General features: G+C 40.5%; 1 protein-coding gene across 1 annotated transcript; it reads right to left on the bottom strand.

Moving 5' to 3' along the window:
• Positions 1–5,626: 5,626 nt before the first annotated feature.
• LOC137270137 (uncharacterized) lies at positions 5,627–17,862 on the bottom strand. Its single transcript, XM_067803929.1, has 5 exons — positions 17,834–17,862; positions 11,191–12,290; positions 10,628–10,797; positions 8,270–10,354; positions 5,627–7,946 (listed from the first exon to the last, which is right to left on the bottom strand). The coding sequence occupies exons 2-5, from the start codon at positions 12,252–12,254 to the stop codon at positions 7,597–7,599; spliced, it is 3,669 nt and encodes a 1,222-aa protein (XP_067660030.1). The 5' UTR covers positions 12,255–12,290; positions 17,834–17,862; the 3' UTR covers positions 5,627–7,596.
• Positions 17,863–18,974: the final 1,112 nt, after the last annotated feature.

The raw sequence follows: 18,974 nt of genomic DNA, 5'->3' as shown, positions 1-18,974 counted from the left end.
GCTGCATAGTACACCATCCACATTCACTATAGAAAGAACGTCAGAAATTAAATAATGGAGATGATCACAGTGGTGACTTGGTGTTACACACATGCTTTAAGGTGTGCAATTGTTACATCATGTTTCACTGTTCAAACATCATCCAAGGCAGTTGGGTAGTCTAGTGGTTAAAGCGTTCGCTCGTCAAGCCGAAGACCAGCCTCGATTTCCCACATGGGGACAATGTGTGAAGCCCATTTCTGCTGTTCCCCACCGTGATATTGCTGAAATATTGCTGTAAGTGGTGTAAACCCTTACTCCCTCACTCACTCACTTTAGGTACATTTAGAAGTATTATTTGAAAAAGGATGTCAGATGAATATGTCCCTGCATGTGTTTGTTATTGGAACCATCGAGGGAACAGGATACAGTAACACGTCAGGAAGGTTTATTTACTGTTATAAATACACTTCTGTCTCATTTGATATTTCGGTTTATTTTCTGTCACACAAAACTTTTGTATTGAAATGTAACATGAAGGTCTCGTGAAACACATACTACTGATGCCCCTCTTCAAGACATCAGCGAGGATTACATTCCACGCCCACGCTGAGCATCTCCTGTAAACTGTAATGAGTACTAGTTATTTTACGTTTAATCGTTGTTACTTGTGGACTCTATAACTGAAACAATATGTAGTCAACCCCTAAATCTCTATGTCAGGAAGCCTGTATAAAACCATAAATTTACAACCGCACAATCCCATACGATGTCAGTGGTAACAGGAACAAAGTCGGTGATAATCATATTCATTTAGAAATAAGAGGGGCCTATTCTGGTCTGCCAAATGACGACGACCAAATTCCCCTGTCAATCTATGTTGTATAAGGTAACCAGTGTGTCGTTGTATAGAGCGGTCTTAGTGCTAGGCTCATCGGACCTCCCATGCCTTAACATTGACATCCGACAGCCGTAGCTCTGAGGTTGCTTTGGACAATGGCACCCTGGGCACAGATTTTCGAAACTCTCGTAGCACTAATACAGTCAAGTTAATGTGAATGTATGGCAGTTAGAACTGTCTTAGCGCTAAGAAAGCTTTGATAATCTAGGCCCTGGGCTACGTTCAACAAGACGATCGTAGAACTAAGACTAAGATCTATGATACAGTAGGAAGTTACGACCGTCTTAGGGCTAGGATCGCTTTGTGCAATAGGACCCTTCAACTGATGTATAATTGAATTTACTGCCGCATATTGACGGTGTTATTCTACTCAGGTAAGTGAAGATCACTGACAGACATGTACGAACGGTATCTAACATACACCATTTCAAAATGTAATCTGGTAAGGGCACATATGAAATCTGAATATTTCCCATCTGGTAGTTGATTTACAGCATCAGTGTTGACTTTGTTACTAATGCAGAGTCAAATCACCAAGACAACAGGACATTGCAACCAGCTGCTTGACCTAGTTCGCAGCATTTACTAAAACTGTGTGACTACTTCCGGCTCGCTGGTCTATTGCAGTCCCTGGCCATGGTCGCTGTGAAACGTACACACTGAATCGTGACTCTGAACACGTATTAACAACGTTAAGGCTTCATATAGATGTGCACCTGCACCTTTGGAACTGGATGTCGTGATTGCTGTGTACATCGCGACATATATGACTCATATGTTGAATACTCGTCGTATATATCATACTGAAGTATATATCATACTGAAGTATATATCATACTGAAGTATATATTGTCATACTGAAATATGTATTATAGGCATAGTTTATCACGTGTGCAATGCGTCTCCTTTTCTACTCTAAATAAACTATGTGTTTCAGATATCATTACATCCGTTTCATGTACATCTTTACAGGTTCGGAACCGTGATATTACACGTCTCGATATTGTTCATTATGTAGAGATTCGATTATATCAGACCGCCCCCATATAGCTGGAATATTGCTGAGAACCACTTAAATTAAACTACAGACCGTCGCTATATAGCTGATATATTGTATGTGTATGTATGTATGTATGTATGTATGTATGTATGTATGTATGTATGTATGTATGTATGTATGTATGTGTGTGTATGTGTGTATGTGTGTATGTGTGTGTGTGTATGTATGTATGGGTGTGTGTGTGTGTGTGTGCGTGCATGTGCATGTATGTATGTACGTATGTGTGTGAGGGTGTGTGTATGAGAGAGAGGGAGAATGTGTGTGTGTATGTACGTATATATGTATGTATGTAGGTGTAGCTGGAATATTACTGAGCATCACTTAAATAAAACTCAGTCAGCACTTAAATTTATGTACTGACCAGGCGGTGGATAGCCTAGTGGTTAAATTGTTGCTCATAACGTCAGTAGCCCAGGTTTGATTCCCCTACATGGTCGCGGGTTCAATCCCCGGCCACTATACACTCTCTACCTGGTGCTTGGCATTAATGGGCACAGGAAGGACTGGTCGGCTCGGAGTTAGCATAATGTTTGATGCTTACCTGCGGCATGGCATCTCAGTAAGCTACCACTTTATAGGACGCGTACAAGCAGCCACACATGCGCACACATACACACGTATGCGCACGCACGTCGTTACACTAATGAGCGACATATTCTCAAGTATTCTCAAATACTACTTGAAACTACATTTCACCGCATCTCACCTTCGTTGCGTCAAAACAATTTATAGTGTCCTTGTCGAGATATTTGTGGGTTGTGTCTAAAAAGGCGCAAAACCATATTACCCATTCACTCATTATAAGCGCTCACACACGGGCCGATTTCAGGACAAGACAATTAAAGCAAGCCTACCTTAAGACAATTTGTGATGTATATTAACACCTCCGTAGTTTATGTTATATACAGTGCCCGTTTGCTTCGCCCCTTCATTTGTGCATTTTCCATTGAGTCACACATTGAATGTTTGGATGGTTCAGGCTTATCATAGGGTCCACTGTTTGATATTACGATTGTGCGGAATGTGATGGTTCTCACGTAGAGTGCACTTGTAATTTGTGTCATGCATCATTTTTTGTATGTATGTATGTATGTATGTATGTATGTATGTATGTATGTATGTATGTATGTATGTATGTATGTATGTATGTATGTACGTGTGTATGTGTGTGTGTGCGTGTTCATGTATGCATGTACATATGTGTGTGAGGGTGTGTGTATGAGAAAGAGGGAGAATGTGTGTGTATGCACGTATATATGTATGTATGTAGGTGTGCGCGGCTGTGAGGTAATGATTGTGTGAGCACACGTACATACATAAAAAAGTAACTGTTCGAAATAATGTTTTTGAATGCGAGTACTGTCTCTGATTTTAGGAGTTCATCCTCACATGAAGCATAATCGTTAAAATATGACGTCACGTGTGTAATGTACCCCCAAAAAGAGCAGGTCTTAATAAATATTCGATCAGAGTAGTTTGTGAATGACTAATACTTCCTCAGTTACATTGTAAATACGTCCCCAGTTACATTGTAAATACGTCCCCAGTTACATTGTAAATCAATGCAGCAGGAGCGGCAGCCGGGCAGGCCTCCATGATAGCGCACTCGTACAAACACCCAGCTGACCTGTGGCAGATTTATTACCACACAGGGCTATCGTGACACCTTGATACGACATGACTTTATAGAGGACCCGTGAAGGTCCAGGGTAGAATAGGCTTTCAGCAACCCATGCTTGCCATAAAAGGCGACTATGCTGGTCGTAAGAGGCGACTAACGCGATCGGGTGGTCAGGCTCACTGACTTGGTTGACACATGTCATCGGTTCCCAGTTGCGAAGATCGATGCCCATGCTGTTGATCAGTTGATTGTCTGGTCCAGACTCGATTATGTACAGACCGCCGCCATATAGCTGGAATATTGCTGAATGCGGCGTAAAACTAAACTAAGTCACTTTATATAGGAGGGTTACCCCACTGGAGGTCGATATTGTACAATATTAATGCATACGTACTGTTATACGCCTATATCTGTCCTGGTAGGTGGGGATGGGCGGAAGAACGGCGTTTGAATCCCCAATGGCGTTTGTCATACCAAAAGGCGATAAAAGATGGTACTTGTTCTTACCCTGCATGCTGTCCTACTTGACAGCTGACAGCCTGCTGTCCTACATGAATAAACTGACGAAAGGCTTGGTTGTGTTTGTTATACTACTGTAGTTGTACGGTGACGGTACGTGAAAAGTCGAGTCTGAACTAGACAACCAAGTGATCAACAGCACGAGCATCGACCTCACTGGGATACGACGGCATGTGTCAATCACGTCAGCGAGCCTGACCACCCGGTCCCGTTAGTCGCCCGTTAGTCACGACAAGCATGGGTGTGTGAAAACCAATACTTCTAACCCGGATCTTCAAGGGTCGGAGTCAGTGTAATGTGTGTGAGAAGGGTGTCCAGGTTGGACTATCACATGGTATCTCAGTCAAAGTATCATAAGCCCGGTGTAGGTGTAGAGTTCTACTTAATATAGCACTGCATCTTTAAGTTAAAAAATAAAACAAAGTTACTTTAAGCCACATTTCACCTTACATGGATCAAGCTGTACATTCAACGCTGACTTTGGCTGAGGTTTTTGTGAAATATTTGGGGTGCAGTTGCTCCTCTTATTTTACAAAGATCCGCTTCCAGAATTCTAAAAGTTACTTTCTTAGCACGCGTATCAAGCCTAATATCCTTGACAAATTTAGCCGATTGGAAATGAGCAAGGCAGTCCGCTCTCGCTGTAGAAAGTAAACAACAATAAGATATATGTTTTCGGTTGAGCAAACACTTTCGCAATCAGCTTCGAATTCTATCGTTTTGTTTTGCTTATTGCCTAACGTTGTATTCTGGCAAATTAAATCTGCTCGACGGTGTTCTGTAAAATATGTCGAGACCAGTTAATTCCGTAACCGACATCACAACCATTCATCTACGAAATCCGGATATAGTAACTGAGTTTAGTTTCACGCCGCCATTAGCACTACTCCAGCAATATCTCGGCGGGGCACACCACTAAATCTGGGAAATCGAACTCGGGTCTTCGTCGTGACGAGCAAACGCTTTACCCACAAGGCTATCCCACCGAGCCGTATATTTCAACAAGCATGAGCTGCCTGTCAGCAGTTCTGTAGCGAATGCCAACATAAACATTTGACAGTAGAATTAGAAATGTATTTCAGGAATATATACATGAAGCTCATGAGAAGTTTTTGTGATAAAAATATACACAAAACGAAACTTCACATCTATTGCATTCAAATCTTGAATAGTAACATTTGAATGTCAACGGTCAATGTAAATTAATACTATGTACCTTCAACGAGAACCTGATTAAAACTCTTGGGGTAAATGGAGCACGGAGGCTAGATATAATTTGAAACATTTAAGTTCTTCTTCGAGAATATTCAATGAGTTCAGCAGGAAATATCTCCACTACCCAAATGAAATCGATACCACCTACCCGGACCTCAAAGTAGAGTTAAAGAGTTCACAAACAACCTCGATTCCTTGTTAAACGACTGTTTCATAAAACACATTCAATCAAATCATTGCCTGTACGAAACCCGTGTCAGATAAACAGCTGCAGTAAGACAGTAAATACTTTTAAAATACCGGGCAAAGATAACGTTTTAATAAGAGATTCAGAACAAATTTATTTCAAGCAACATTTTAAAAAAAGAGTACGAGGAGTGTTTAAGGAAAAATGAAACTTCATTGTTATCATAGCAAATTTACAAATCCCCTCCCCCCCCCCCCCCCCCATTTCTTCCCCGCAAGCCCCATCTCCCCTATGCTGATTCATATTTCCTGAGAACTTAGTATCCATACCATATGTTATGATTCATGTAAGATATTAATACATGTCTGTGTCATATTTTGGAATGGTACGATGGACTAGACTTTAGCGGAAAGAACAGACAATGTTTTTTTCACCTTTCAAACTCAAATGTTACACAGTAACGTGGTCCCGGGAAAAATATACGTGACAACACTAATGCGAATGCGTTTTGGTCGGGTAACAGTTGAAGGGAGGTAATCACCGCACAGCCGTAGTTTGGAATACAAAACACACATGAACGTCCTGGACGAATTAAAAATTTGAAAAAGACGTCCCAGGAACTGTACATAAATAAACAACAATCTACATATAACGTCACCATTGGTATAGGATCACTTATGGCCTTATAACCAGGGTTGCAAAATAACTGGGGAAGCCAGTGATAAAGAGCCTTACATAAATGAACAACGATCTACATGTAGTCTACCCGGTTATAACGTCATCTTGGTGTTATAAGCATGGTGGCAATATAACCAAGGAAGCAGATGATAAAAAAGCATTACTTCACTCCGTACACACACTGAGGATTCTGCTGATCAGACCAACCAACTTGCAAAGTCCGTCATTTGGCACAAAAAGTGGCATTACAAGGGGGCGGGAACATTTGTTCTGAGAAAGTGTGGCGGTGGCATTGGCATTTTAATGTAACATCCATGAAATCGGTGGAAATCCATACTAGCAAAAACTGACGTCATAACCGGATTGGTGTCATAACCAGGGGCATTATACATAGTGAACTGTACATTATAAGTTAAAGGGCATAATCTGCCCAGAATAAGCAGACAGCAATTAAAGTGAGGGATAAGTATCAATAAAACGCCCATTGGTACTAGACTACCTTATTATCTGTGCCTCAAAGTCCTATATTTGACATCACCTCTACCATTCATTATGTGACCATTCCTCCGTGACCGAGTCTGACCTATACCTAATCTTAATCTTTCAACCTCTGGTTCAATGATCTACCAATCCTTAATAATAAAAATATAAACAACGAAACAAAAACCTTGTCTCAGTGTTCAAACTGCGCAAAGTTTAAGAAGACATAAACATTTTCAGCGTATCCTTACCAAGACTGTATAGGTTAAATGCTCAGGAAAAGCAATGTTTTTAAGCGTTTGTCGTTTAACGCCACCTGGAGCGATATTCCAGGTGTATAACGGTGGTGAGTAGAAATCCATTGAGGACAAGGCAGTCTCAATACTGACATTATGCACAACAATTCCTGTTATCGAGAACATTAACAGGTAATCAAGTGTGTCTACCAACAACTGATGTCGTAACTCATAACCATCATCAGTTGTAAGGAACCAAATTTTCTTCAGGGAAGAGGGGAAAACATTTCACGTTTTATGTGTAGGTTAATATAGTTGTTATACAACTGACTATTTACACACTCTCCGCTGGTACATAAAAATGCATAATAATACGAAGAGGCACAATTTTCATTTCAAGAGGTTTGACTTACTCTACCAGGCTGTTTATGACACCATTTGACACGAAATGTGTGTATAAATGCTGAATCCTGGAATCTTATGCTTCTTACGTCAGAAACATCTTTATGACACCATTTGATATGTCTGTCTAAATCTAAACTGTCTATGTTATGTTTTTAATGTCAGGAACAATTTGAATTGTCCTACCTGTCAGCCTGTCTAAATTTCATTGGAAGTTATATCTGGCGCATTGGCAACAAATGTTTAAGTGGACTGTTCTTGGAAAAGTTGGTTTGTCGTTAAAGGCACTGCGGATTTGAAGTGCACAAATCTGACCCTTTAATAGACAGGCGGCGCCCTCCTGTGTATCAACAGATCCGGTTCTGTGGATTCTTCTTGTGACTTCAGTCTCATTCTGATGCATTCCATGATGTCAGCGCCATCTATCGTGAGCAGGATGAACACCCCTTCCCCAGTCTCGCAGTTTCTGCCAGCCTCAAACTTGAAAGATATTTCAGTGTGGCCAAACCGCCTGATTGACCGGAAGGACCACTCGAACAGTATTTCATGATTCCTCGTTCTCTTGATCATTATTGCTGACGCTGCAACCGACAGAATTAATGGTCCACGGAGTCCAACCCTGTATGCAGCCTGCCCGGAATTGTCCACGTAGCAATCAAAGTCGAAAACTGAAACAACGTACAAGACATAAGGCATTCTGACGCCAAGATCTGACGCGTCGTGGAAATCGCTGTATGTATGAAAAGTCAGATTTATGGATATCAACTTATATATTTGTGGACAACACAACGTCTCAGAGCGCATGCTAACTCCTTCATCAGTTTTTAACATTAACTCTGTATTAGTTGTAAGCAATGTGAATTTGGCTTTGGCCACGATGTTTCAGTTCCATAATTTCTTTTTCAGTGAAGGAACAAAATTATCATGTCAGTTTTATTGCTCTACAGCCGCTAGAGGAAAAAATACATTTACCAAAAAACCTTCAAAATACCGATTGTGTCTTGGAACTTTCTTCTGAAGCTGTCATCGATGCTGATGTCCAAGGGAGTCTTGTTATAGCATGTCCGAACTTTAGGTGAGGCCCCGCCATTCAAGAGAGTAATGCATGTCTGCAAATGTCCACCCCATGCTGCGCAATGAAGTGGAGTCAGCCCTTCATCATCCTTTACATCAAGATTGGCATTGTTGAACGTTAAGATCTTAACGACGTCTGACTCTCCACAAGACGCAGCCCAATGCAATGGAGTCCTGCACACCCAGTCAGGACTGTTGATGTCAGCTCCATTCTGCAGTAGGTGACAAACAACATCCATGTGGCCACCTTGACATGCGTAGTGGAGTGGTGTTGCGGCAACCCTTGGTCCCTTTTCATTGATGTCATAATCTCTTGATAGCAGAAGCTTCACGATTCCAAGTCGGCCTCTCTCTGATGCAATGTGAAGTGGCGTCGAACCGAGGATTACTATCTGCAGGACAAGCTTCTGTACACGTTCTGGATGGTCCGTCATTAGGTAGGGCAATGATGAATCAAGCTCGTACGTGGCATGGTCGGATCCCAGTGAATCCAACAGAAGTGACATTGCTTTGACATTTCCAGATAGAGCGCATCCTATGACAGCTTGACATCGTTCTCTCTTTGTGAAGAACAATTTCCCGAGGAAGATCTTACAAAGCTCCATTGATTTGTTCCATACCGTCCAATACAGGAACTTGCCACCATACATGACGTCAGAATTGTGGATTGTACATCTCGCTCCCAGTCTCTTGGAGAGTTTTGAAACTGGTCGTGCCACTCGCCCTTTACGCTTAAGGTACTCAAACAAGATCGTCACAAACTCAGGAAGTGCACATGCTTCATGCGCACAAACGAGTGCAAAATGCCCCGCTGATATTTCTTGCCCAAAACGTTTTGCCAACATTTGGAAGTGAGCTGGTGACAAATGGAGAAAAAAATGTGACCTGTCCCCTTCTGTAGGTCGTGAGGCCGTTCCGGATTCAGTTGATGGAATCAATCTGACTCTGTCGTAGATGAATCTCATTGTGCTGTGTTTCAGGACAAATTCAGAATCTCTCTCACCGATGATGTAGACTACAGCATCGTATATGACTGGATGAAGAAAGGAAACGGAATCTCCGTCCAATACTATAAAACTTCCAGTCAGTATCTTGAGAACTTGATAGATTTCTGACGGCTTTAATGTGGGATCCTTCACGTCTGCGTACTTCAAAGCAAGTTGGACGCTTTCCTTAAAATCGTCGTCAACATTCTTGTCATTTGAAAGCAGTGTGATGTCCAGTTTGTTCCTATAGATTGCAATCAAGAGCAAAGCAACAAACTTCATCTTGTCACTGAGGTACAGGGGCTCAAGAATATCCACCAGATACTTCACGGGCCATTGGAAGAAAAGTAATGGCTTTCCAGGCAGTTGTTGACTTACTGTAAAGAGCTGACATGTTTGTGGGAATGCATATGTACCGCAGTGAACGATGTCTTCTTTCTCTGCTCGATCGATTGTACGGCCACGCATCATTCCTTCCTTCGTGTGATTGTCTAACATGTTCATCATTTCCACATTCGTATAGCCACCCTCCTTTCCCAAGTCAACGATATACTCGCTACTGAAGATCGTGCTGTTATACTTTCCAAGAAATGGCAGTGCCTCTTTCAAGACATACGTCCTTGACGTACAAATAAAGAAAAATGATGGACTGCTGTACTGCTTTCTAGTTTGTTCATCCAAGATTCCTTCCAGCCTTTTAAGTATCTTCGTCCATAAGTCAATGTCATGGCCTTCATATTTATATGACCCAAACATGTCATCAATCAGGATGACGACATTTTCACACGGTTTGCGATCTGGAAAGTCTCCCGGGGTGTCAACAACAATTGGAGTTGCTCCTTCAGCAGTAATATCTCGGAGAATCTGAAAGGCCATGGCTGTCTTCCCCGTCCCTGGTCGACCAGTGATGATGATATGACCATCTCGTTTGAACTGAGCTTTGACTTGTTGGTATATATGTGTCTTTGAGTACACTCGTTGATCTCTTTTGATGTTGTTCATAAAGTCCATACTACCTTAAATTACAAAATTATTCAGAACATAACTAAGTAATAGTGACACATAAACACATGATTATAATATGCTTGAAATCATACGAAATACTTTAGTTTGATACGATCATTCTTACACTTATGGAAACCTGTATGGCATTTACAAAATAATTAGTTGTACATTGCTATCCAACTATACAAAGAACTACATTTAAATATAAAATTTTCACAGCATATCATGAGTCATTTTTAAAAATTTACGGTTATAATATACATCTTAAGATGCATTGTACTTACCTATGGACTCTGGCAGAGTGCCAATGCTGCGGCTGTGTCGCTGATGACCCACAGCATAGTTAGCGAAACTGGTTGAAATCAAATCATCAAACCAAGCTGGTGTGTGAATGGAAGTGGCCACCGATGAAAGAGTATCAATACTGCAGGAGCGAGACAAGACGCTCGACTGCCTGAAAGGTAAAGATGTCTTATTAATTCAAGTGGCAAAAACTAGTGCTTACCTAGTGTTGATGGGGTATGAATAGCGCAGGCGTAAGGTGCCACCCATTCGAGGTGGAAAGTATGTCCCTTGGATATATCAGGAACCTGCGTACGTGAGTTGGATTCATCGGCGTTAATTCTAAGTTTATCATATCATGCCCGTATTTGTGGGCTTAACAGTAGTGATAAACGTCTGAGGCATGCATCATTTCGGGAGTTACTCTCACTGTGAGACAACACTCGGAATCTATTCAAGTCGGCATTCAAGCATGCAACCAAGTATGTGCAGGATATTTTTGAATGAATGCGTGCAAGATAGCATTGCAATGAATATGTGCTAGACAATATTGTAATGAGAATACCTGTTTTCAAAATCAGACGTTTGCGTCACAGCAGTCGGCTGTACTTGAAGCGCATGACCACTTGAAGGTGTTCTTTCTGTCGCGACCGTACTGATATACAGGTTCCAATCCATGTCTTTCGATAACCCAGCACCAGTCTCACTTTGTCGGTCTTTCTTCATGTTGACATAAGTGTCTGAGAAGGATATTCCTGGGTCATTCAGCCCCATCGACTTGCAAGTTCGACAACAGCTCCTTGTTGGGTCTTGAGACGGTTTAAGGTTAGCACTCTGTTTGCGTTGGCAAGATAATCTACCAGCCATGGTCTGTGGCTGCATTTGGGTTGGCAGACATATCTTTTTGTCGTGTGACTTGGTATTTTCAGCCCTCTCGTTTCTGGTCATGTTGCAAAGGAAGCTGTCGCGCTGGTCAAGATTGATTTTATTCCTTGGAGGAATTCTTGGTGGTGTTTCTTCCATCGACAACGCTCTCTCAAAGCTAATATACTGACTATGAACCGTCCGAGGGGCGCTGATCGCTCTGCGATTCCCCACAGGTTCATATATGTTCTCTGACTGAATCGTTGACGTACAAGGGCGTGGTCGATTTCGGAACATTACTGGAGACAGTTCTGTTCTAGAGTTTGTTTGGGCCTTTCCAAGAGGTATTGACCTCGGCACCTCTGGCAGCAAGCATGGAGTATCATCAGCACTCATATTGATAACGTTTACCGAATATTTTCTATCATCTATCAGATTTGTTGAATTCTCATCAAACAAGTTGTTCTCGAAGCATATGGCTCTTTGTTTGGCAGTGCTTTTCACTGTGCTATAAATAGGCTCCTGGTGGTCAAAGTGTTCATCAAAGTACGTGTTCATCCCTTCACAAGGCACGGCTATACCCATAGTCTGGTTGATGTGGTTTCCAATGGAGCGCCTCAAGTTGCAGTTATGTGAAGACAAGTCGTGCAACAGCACTGGGTCGTCGCGATCCCAGGAATCCCTGCTATAAAGGCGGTTCAGACTCATGGTTTGTCCTGTAGGATCAATGCCTTTCCAATTCACGTAGACTCTATCCGTTTCCATGGCGACTGGCTGTAGGGACCCTGGTGTACCTTATGGCTGCAAAAAGTAGAGAAATACACTTAAAATAAGTAGAAACAAGAACATAGTCATGTACTTTACCTACTTACAAACTGGACAATAAACAGATACTGGGAAGGCAGTCTAAAGTCATAAATTGTGTATATGCTGAACCAAATTACTGGACACTTGTTGACTAGAATCCAAAAACACGATCGGCATGTCATGGTGACCTTTCATTAATTCACTATTTTGGCTCGTTATTGCAATATGCAGATTGCAGTATAACATTACAGACGTTTTTGACTGTTAGGTATAGGATGGTAATATCCTTAACTGATACCTGAATGTATATACTCAACCAAATAAGAAACTTGACACTTGTAAAACTGAATCCGACAGAGGAATGCTCTGTGCATTATTACGAAGAGGTGTGTGTCTCATTTCTATCATCAAGGTTGAAATACAGACGATAAGTAATGCATTGTTGCATAACTATGTTTGAAATATACTGAATGGTTTCCTTCTTGTTTAGCAATGTATGTCGTCAAGACAATGTGCATATAGCAACATGTCATTGCTGACTGTATGGACAAAGAATGTAATACTAATTACCATCTTCACAGTTTCACAGTTATCAACAATAATATTGTTGTCAAGTTTCTAATGTTCAGGATTATTGTCACTTGCATATATTGTACTTAAATTACCACGTGTGTTTTTAGAAGGAAATATTAACTGAAGGCTTTTCATATTTCATATTGCAGATATGTTAATCAATAGTATCATTTTTGTGGGCTCTGGTTTCGATTTCCTGGGTCACTGACAGCACTTTCCACTTCCTGGTTTTAACCTTGGAGTCTCTACTTACAACATACAAATAATCACTCTATCCTTAGTATACAGTTCAGATTAGGACAGACTACCAGGTGAAATCTCCGATTTTCAGCTAGAAATCACACAGTTGTCATAACTATATTTCCTTTCATGCCCAGTGGAATGTTTTTGGCGATAATCAGATATAATCAAGTTAATCAGAACAGATGAAGAAATCCATCATAAAGATTTTACATTTTAATGAACTTCTTTAATTTCTGTTTCAAGGCGTTGGGTGAGTCTGGTGGTTTAATGGGTTTGATTCCCAAAGAGTTCAATATGTTGGCCCTTGTCTCTCCCCAGAAGAGAAATTGCCCTGATACCACTAAACGTTACTTGAACCTATACTGTTAACTAGATCTTTAACGTCACGTAAATTGTAGAAACATTTACAAGTCTGTTGTGAATTCCGACAGAATATGCAGACTCAAATTCATATTTCGAATGCCCAGTTATTCCTGCAGTGAGCATTATCATATTTCACGACAGTAAACTGGGTATCAGCAGATACATCAGTCAATACTTAATAAAACATAACTTTGAAGTTTGAAGTGCAACGTACAGCTTGACAAGCTGTGATTGGCAGTGATCCTGCAGTGATAATCCAACGTCTAATATGTCGAGGCTGATGTTGCTTAGGATTGGTTTGTTGACATCGGCCCCACAAACGACTGCTGATACCTTGGTGAATAGATGACTGAGTTACGTTTTACGCCGCACTCAGCAATACTTCAGCTATGTGGCGGTGGACTGTACGTAATCAAGTCTGGACCAGAAAATTAGTGATCAACAACATGAGCATCGATCTGCGCAATTGGGAACCGATGATGACATGTGTCAACCCAGTCAGCGAGCCTGACCTCCTGATCCTGTTAGTCGTCTCTTACTACAAGCATAGTCGCCTTTTGCGGTAAGCATGGGTTGCTGAAGGCCTATTCTACCCCGACCTTCACTAGTCCTGGTGAACGGGTGACGTGTGACGGCAGACTGAGACTCCTCAGCCTCAACTCATCCAGTGTTTCCATTTACAGCAGGTATTATCTTTTGCTTTAAACAAGATGCATGCGCTTTTGGAAAACATGCATCTTGTTTTTCTGAAAAGGTTAGCTTCTTTTGAAAAGTTAAATCAGAAATGATTGTTATATGGTCACATGATTGTCACTGTTAACAAGTGAAATCTAAATGTAAAAGTCTTGTATAAGCACAACAGGAATAGTTATTTTGATTTTAAAAGCGGCTTCATCATATCTGTAACACTATTTCCTTTACTTGTACATGCAAATGATAATGACATCCCTAAAACACTTACCAGCTGAAACTTGTGGATTGGTCTTCCCAATTAGTTCAGCCTTTCCACAGCTTCACATCTTAGTTTTGAAATAGGCTGGTGCTTAACCTTTTATAACCTCTGCTTAACCTCTGTATAAAAGCCAAAAGGCCTTAAGTAGGCAAAGGACTGCTCAGGATTCCTCAGGACAGAAAATGTATATTACTAACCACCGTTTTGTGACATTTACATGTAAATTGACATTTTCAAACGTAAACGTGCATTAACGTTTCCGAGAACTGTGCATTCGTTTCTTGCACAGAACCAAGCATTATAATGGCGCAATTGTAACAAGTTTAACCCCATGTAGAATTGGACTTTAATGCTTGAAATCGTCCGCAAATGGGTGAAGTGGCTCTATGTTTTGCATCTCCAAAACGGCAGAATGTTCAACAACGGGAAATCAGAAATCGTTCAACAAAAGACTCCATTCTAACTCATACTTTCAGCTCACATCAGCAAGCGCCGTTGAGCAGTGATGTTTAATCTGGAAGCCCGGCGCTATACAAATCAATTATCATTCATTCATTCATTCATTCATTCATTCATTCAACTGCTACAAATGAGTTCTTCACAGAAACTAAACGGTATCGTTGTGCGTCTTTTGAGCCTACAATTAAACTAATACATGTAACAAGCTCGAATGACGAGTTTAATGAAATTTGCTAAAATAGCACATTCTCGGATGGTGAAGCTTTACTGCACTCTTAAAAAAAAGTCTTCCAGTTTGACGACATGTCATTTATACTTTTGCCACAGACATCTCACTGACTTCCGTGTGATGTCACCAAATCTCCGTTACCTCGGACAAAGTGTAAATGGTTTCACTAACCTAATTAGTCATATTATCTAAGCTCCCGTAATCTATAAACACAGTAAATACGACAACAGTTATCTTTGAAAAACAACAACAAAATTGTGTTTGAGTTGTTATAAAATGGCTCGTTTGAGAGTAGTTCAGACAGATGGACGCAATAGTTCAAGAATCAGCACAATAACCTCATACAGAGCATGTTTTACTTGATGAAAAACAAAACATCCAGTGTAGGTCAGAACAAAAATCGTCTTCCCCTGTATTTCTTCTTCATGTGTAGGACCGCGATCTGTAAATAGTGGAGCCAGAAAAAAGACAATCCAGTGATTGATATAACGATCCACAATAAACAGTGGTTTAGGATGATAAACGCTATGAATCAAATTACCAAGCACCGATCTTGTTTTACTTATAAGGAGGACTGGCTTGCTGGAAAACAGACAAGGGAATATCTTCATGTGAAGACTTAAATGACTTCGGGTCACGATATGAGTGCTAATTGTGTACAATTGCTAGTAGTGAAATGAACATAGCCTCAGATGGAATGTTGGCGAAGGTGCCATTAAGCGATACGTTAATAACACGGGGCACTACCTGTTTATACGTGAATTACTCAAATCGTGCCTGAAGTCAGCATTGAATCACCAGCACGAGAAACTGTTATTGTTTCACCAACATCATGGTCACTGAACTTCACTTATCGGTATGACCTGTTGACCTGACGTGGTATCGCCCCAAGCAGCGCTTGCTCACTCATGGTACCGAGAGGAAGGGATAAGCGTGTTTGTGTCTTACGGGCGGATTTAACTTTTACATATAAATCTATTTTATGACAAAACATCTTGAATTCGGGGGAACTTTACACCTTTTCTCCCATGGAAATTCAAAACTGTGAAACGCTCATGCAGATTTTGAGTCAAAGTTGCATTTTCGAAGGAGTATAAAACTGAAAAGAATATTAAGACAGGGTCGTATTTTGGGTTGGACGGTATATGAAAAACAAGAATATTTTTATATGTGGCCTTATCATCCCTTATTAACTTTCTAGCCATGAACCATAATGAACATTATGACATTCTTCTAATTCTGATGAAATTTGACTTTTAACAAGAGAGAAAGTTTTATTGATATACAACTTAATAATGTATATAATCTGTCACGTCGCTCTACGCAATTACACAAAAAGGTGTTATCCATAAAGGCGCATGGCTTGTTATTGACTGACCAACTTCTAAAGTTCCAACAAACAATGATGTACTCATTCCTTGCTTGATAACGGGATTAGCATAAATGGAACGTGTACTGTAAATACGTATATCCATGGAACCATTTCTGAACGCTTCCCAAAGACTGCAAATTAGGTGATACATTATACAACGTTACATCAACATTTGACCCCCATTTCGTACAATCAGAAATAAGGAAATTATTTATTTTCAAGGAATACATCGACAATTCCTGTGCTTAAAAACGCAAAGAAGCTCTTCATATTATGATGACGGTGGAAAATTCCTCAAAATCAGGGCTAATGACTGAGCTATTCATTATTGTTGGATTGATATATGTAGATGGAGACAAAGGGTAAAGGCAAGATATTCTTGTGGAGGACAAAATCGGTACTCTATTATGACTGGGAGGTTTGTTCTTGTACCGTTGTCAAGCACGTGTACACATGAATGAATCTCTGAAAACACGCTTGATTGACAACGGGCCTGCACAGGAACGTTGCATCGTAATAGAAAAAAACAGGTAATGTTTTATATTGCCATTAATGGTCCAATATTTTTACAAAGTGGTGTACATGAGAGACACTGACGTAAATTGAAAACTTTATACTTAGTCATATCACAAGCTACACCAAACATCCAACACCAGGGGTTCATGGATAACGATGTTCAACTGCCATAGAAGCTAGTTAAGTCATGACTTATGAAACTTAAGTCTCCAGTGACTTCACTCACTGAAAGTGAAACATTACCAGGGAAGTGTGTATTCTTTGTGAGCTATAGACCTATTTTGTATAGATACACTGACTCAAATCTCTCCAGGCGCTTCATTGTCTGACCCAAACCTCTAACGCTCTAACAGTGTCCACATGTTCATGTACTCTAGTTATTACCAACGACGGTTCATTATGAGTGAATAGAGGCGAAAATCTATTAGAAATTTCTGCGAAAAGAGGAGCTGATTGTACAATTGTGACGATATCATGAGCAGATATTTGTTTCAGCGATGTTACAGCTGTAACAGAGCATGTATTTATGGTTTATAAACCCCAAGTGATAAATTGCATGAAAGGTTGTAATATAACGTTTATTGTACAACTTACCTTAATTAAGTCAGCATAAAAACCACGTATCCCTACATGGTGAGAGTCTTAGAAATTAAATCTGCGAATTTATAACGGTAAAGAGAATGAAACTGAAATTCTACACTATGATGACACGAAAGTTGTTATTAAATGGTCAAATCAGAAGCGAACAACCCGGTGAGTTAAGGAATCGATTGATTTTTACCCGTATTTTAACAGTATGATGAAACATCAACAGTAAAATGTTATCTCACCGTCTCTGTTAGTCCCGGCATTTGAGTATGAGGTAATGTTTTTTCTGCTTGTCTTTTTCAGAGGGAGCCTAGTTTCGCTTTCCGTGCGACCGGGCTGTTTATCGCTGTGAGATAATTTCCTTGTGAAAAAGTCACGTGAACAAAATGGCTGTAATTTTACATGTAAACTCTTTCACTCGACAGAGTGTTTACAGCATGTATATAAAACATTTCTGAAAAATTGATTCGAAGAGAAGCAAACTCATAAAGTGCATTCAGAGACGTTTCTTATTGTAAAACGACGTTGAGATATGAGTGAGTGAGTTTAGTTTTACTCCGCTTCTAGCAATGAGCTTTTAGCATGGGACACCAGAAATGGGATTTACACATTGTACGCATATATGGGGAATCGAACCCGGGCCTGCGGCATGACGAGCGAACACTGCAACTGCTGGACTACGTCGTCGCGCGGCGTGAACTTTGATTGGTTAGTTTCAGCGATAACCTGATGCAAAAATATTTGCCACGTTGCAGAAAAGAATGTGCTGTCATACTGACGATGGTTTCATATCGATTTATTATGATCTAGTATTGAAAAAACATATGGTATTCAAGGCCGTCTACTAAAGTGATTACAACAGACTTTGGACCATGAAAAGGAAGGTCGCCTTTAATCCAAGCAAACCAGAATGAAAAAAAACGGTTCAGGAGAAAAGTTGATAATGTATTGTGCCTGATCACCATAGGTCCATCCAATAAGTAGCCAGTCACAAGTATTTGTGCCTGATCAACATAGGTCCATCCAATAAGTAGCCAGTCACAAGTATTTGTGCCTGATCACCATAGGTCCATCCAATAAGTAACCAGTCACAAGTATTTGTGCCTGAGCAACATATGTCCATCCAATAAGTAGCCAGTCACAAGTATATGTTCCTGATCAACATATGTCCATCCAATAAGTAGCCAGTCACAAGTATATGTTCCTGATCAACATAGGTCCATCCAATAAGTAGCCAGTCACAAGTATTTGTGCCTGATCAACATATGTCCATCCAATAAGTAGCCAGTCACAAGTATTTGTGCCTGATCACCATAGGTCCATCCAATAAGTAGCCAGTCACAAGTATTTGTGCCTGATCACCATATGTCCATCCAATAAGTA

Source organism: Haliotis asinina, unplaced genomic scaffold (assembly GCF_037392515.1).
Source record: "Haliotis asinina isolate JCU_RB_2024 unplaced genomic scaffold, JCU_Hal_asi_v2 scaffold_47, whole genome shotgun sequence".
NCBI classification, from domain to species: Eukaryota; Metazoa; Mollusca; class Gastropoda; order Lepetellida; family Haliotidae; genus Haliotis; species Haliotis asinina.
The sequence above is the reverse complement of the archived record's forward strand: the minus strand, read 5'-3'. Positions and strand labels throughout refer to the sequence as shown.

What these genes read in the sequence shown, in the direction of transcription:
- LOC137270137 (XM_067803929.1), bottom strand. Translation starts at nt 12,254, where the DNA reads ATGGAAACGGATAGAGTCTACGTGAATTGGAAAGGCATTGATCCTACA. An exon ending in CACTCTGCCAGAGTCCATAG is followed by an intron (nt 10,355 to 10,627) that starts GTAAGTACAATG and finishes TTGTAATTTAAG; the next exon opens with GTAGTATGGACTTTATGAAC. An exon ending in AAAGTTCCAAGACACAATCG is followed by an intron (nt 7,947 to 8,269) that starts GTATTTTGAAGG and finishes ACGTTGTTTCAG; the next exon opens with TTTTCGACTTTGATTGCTAC.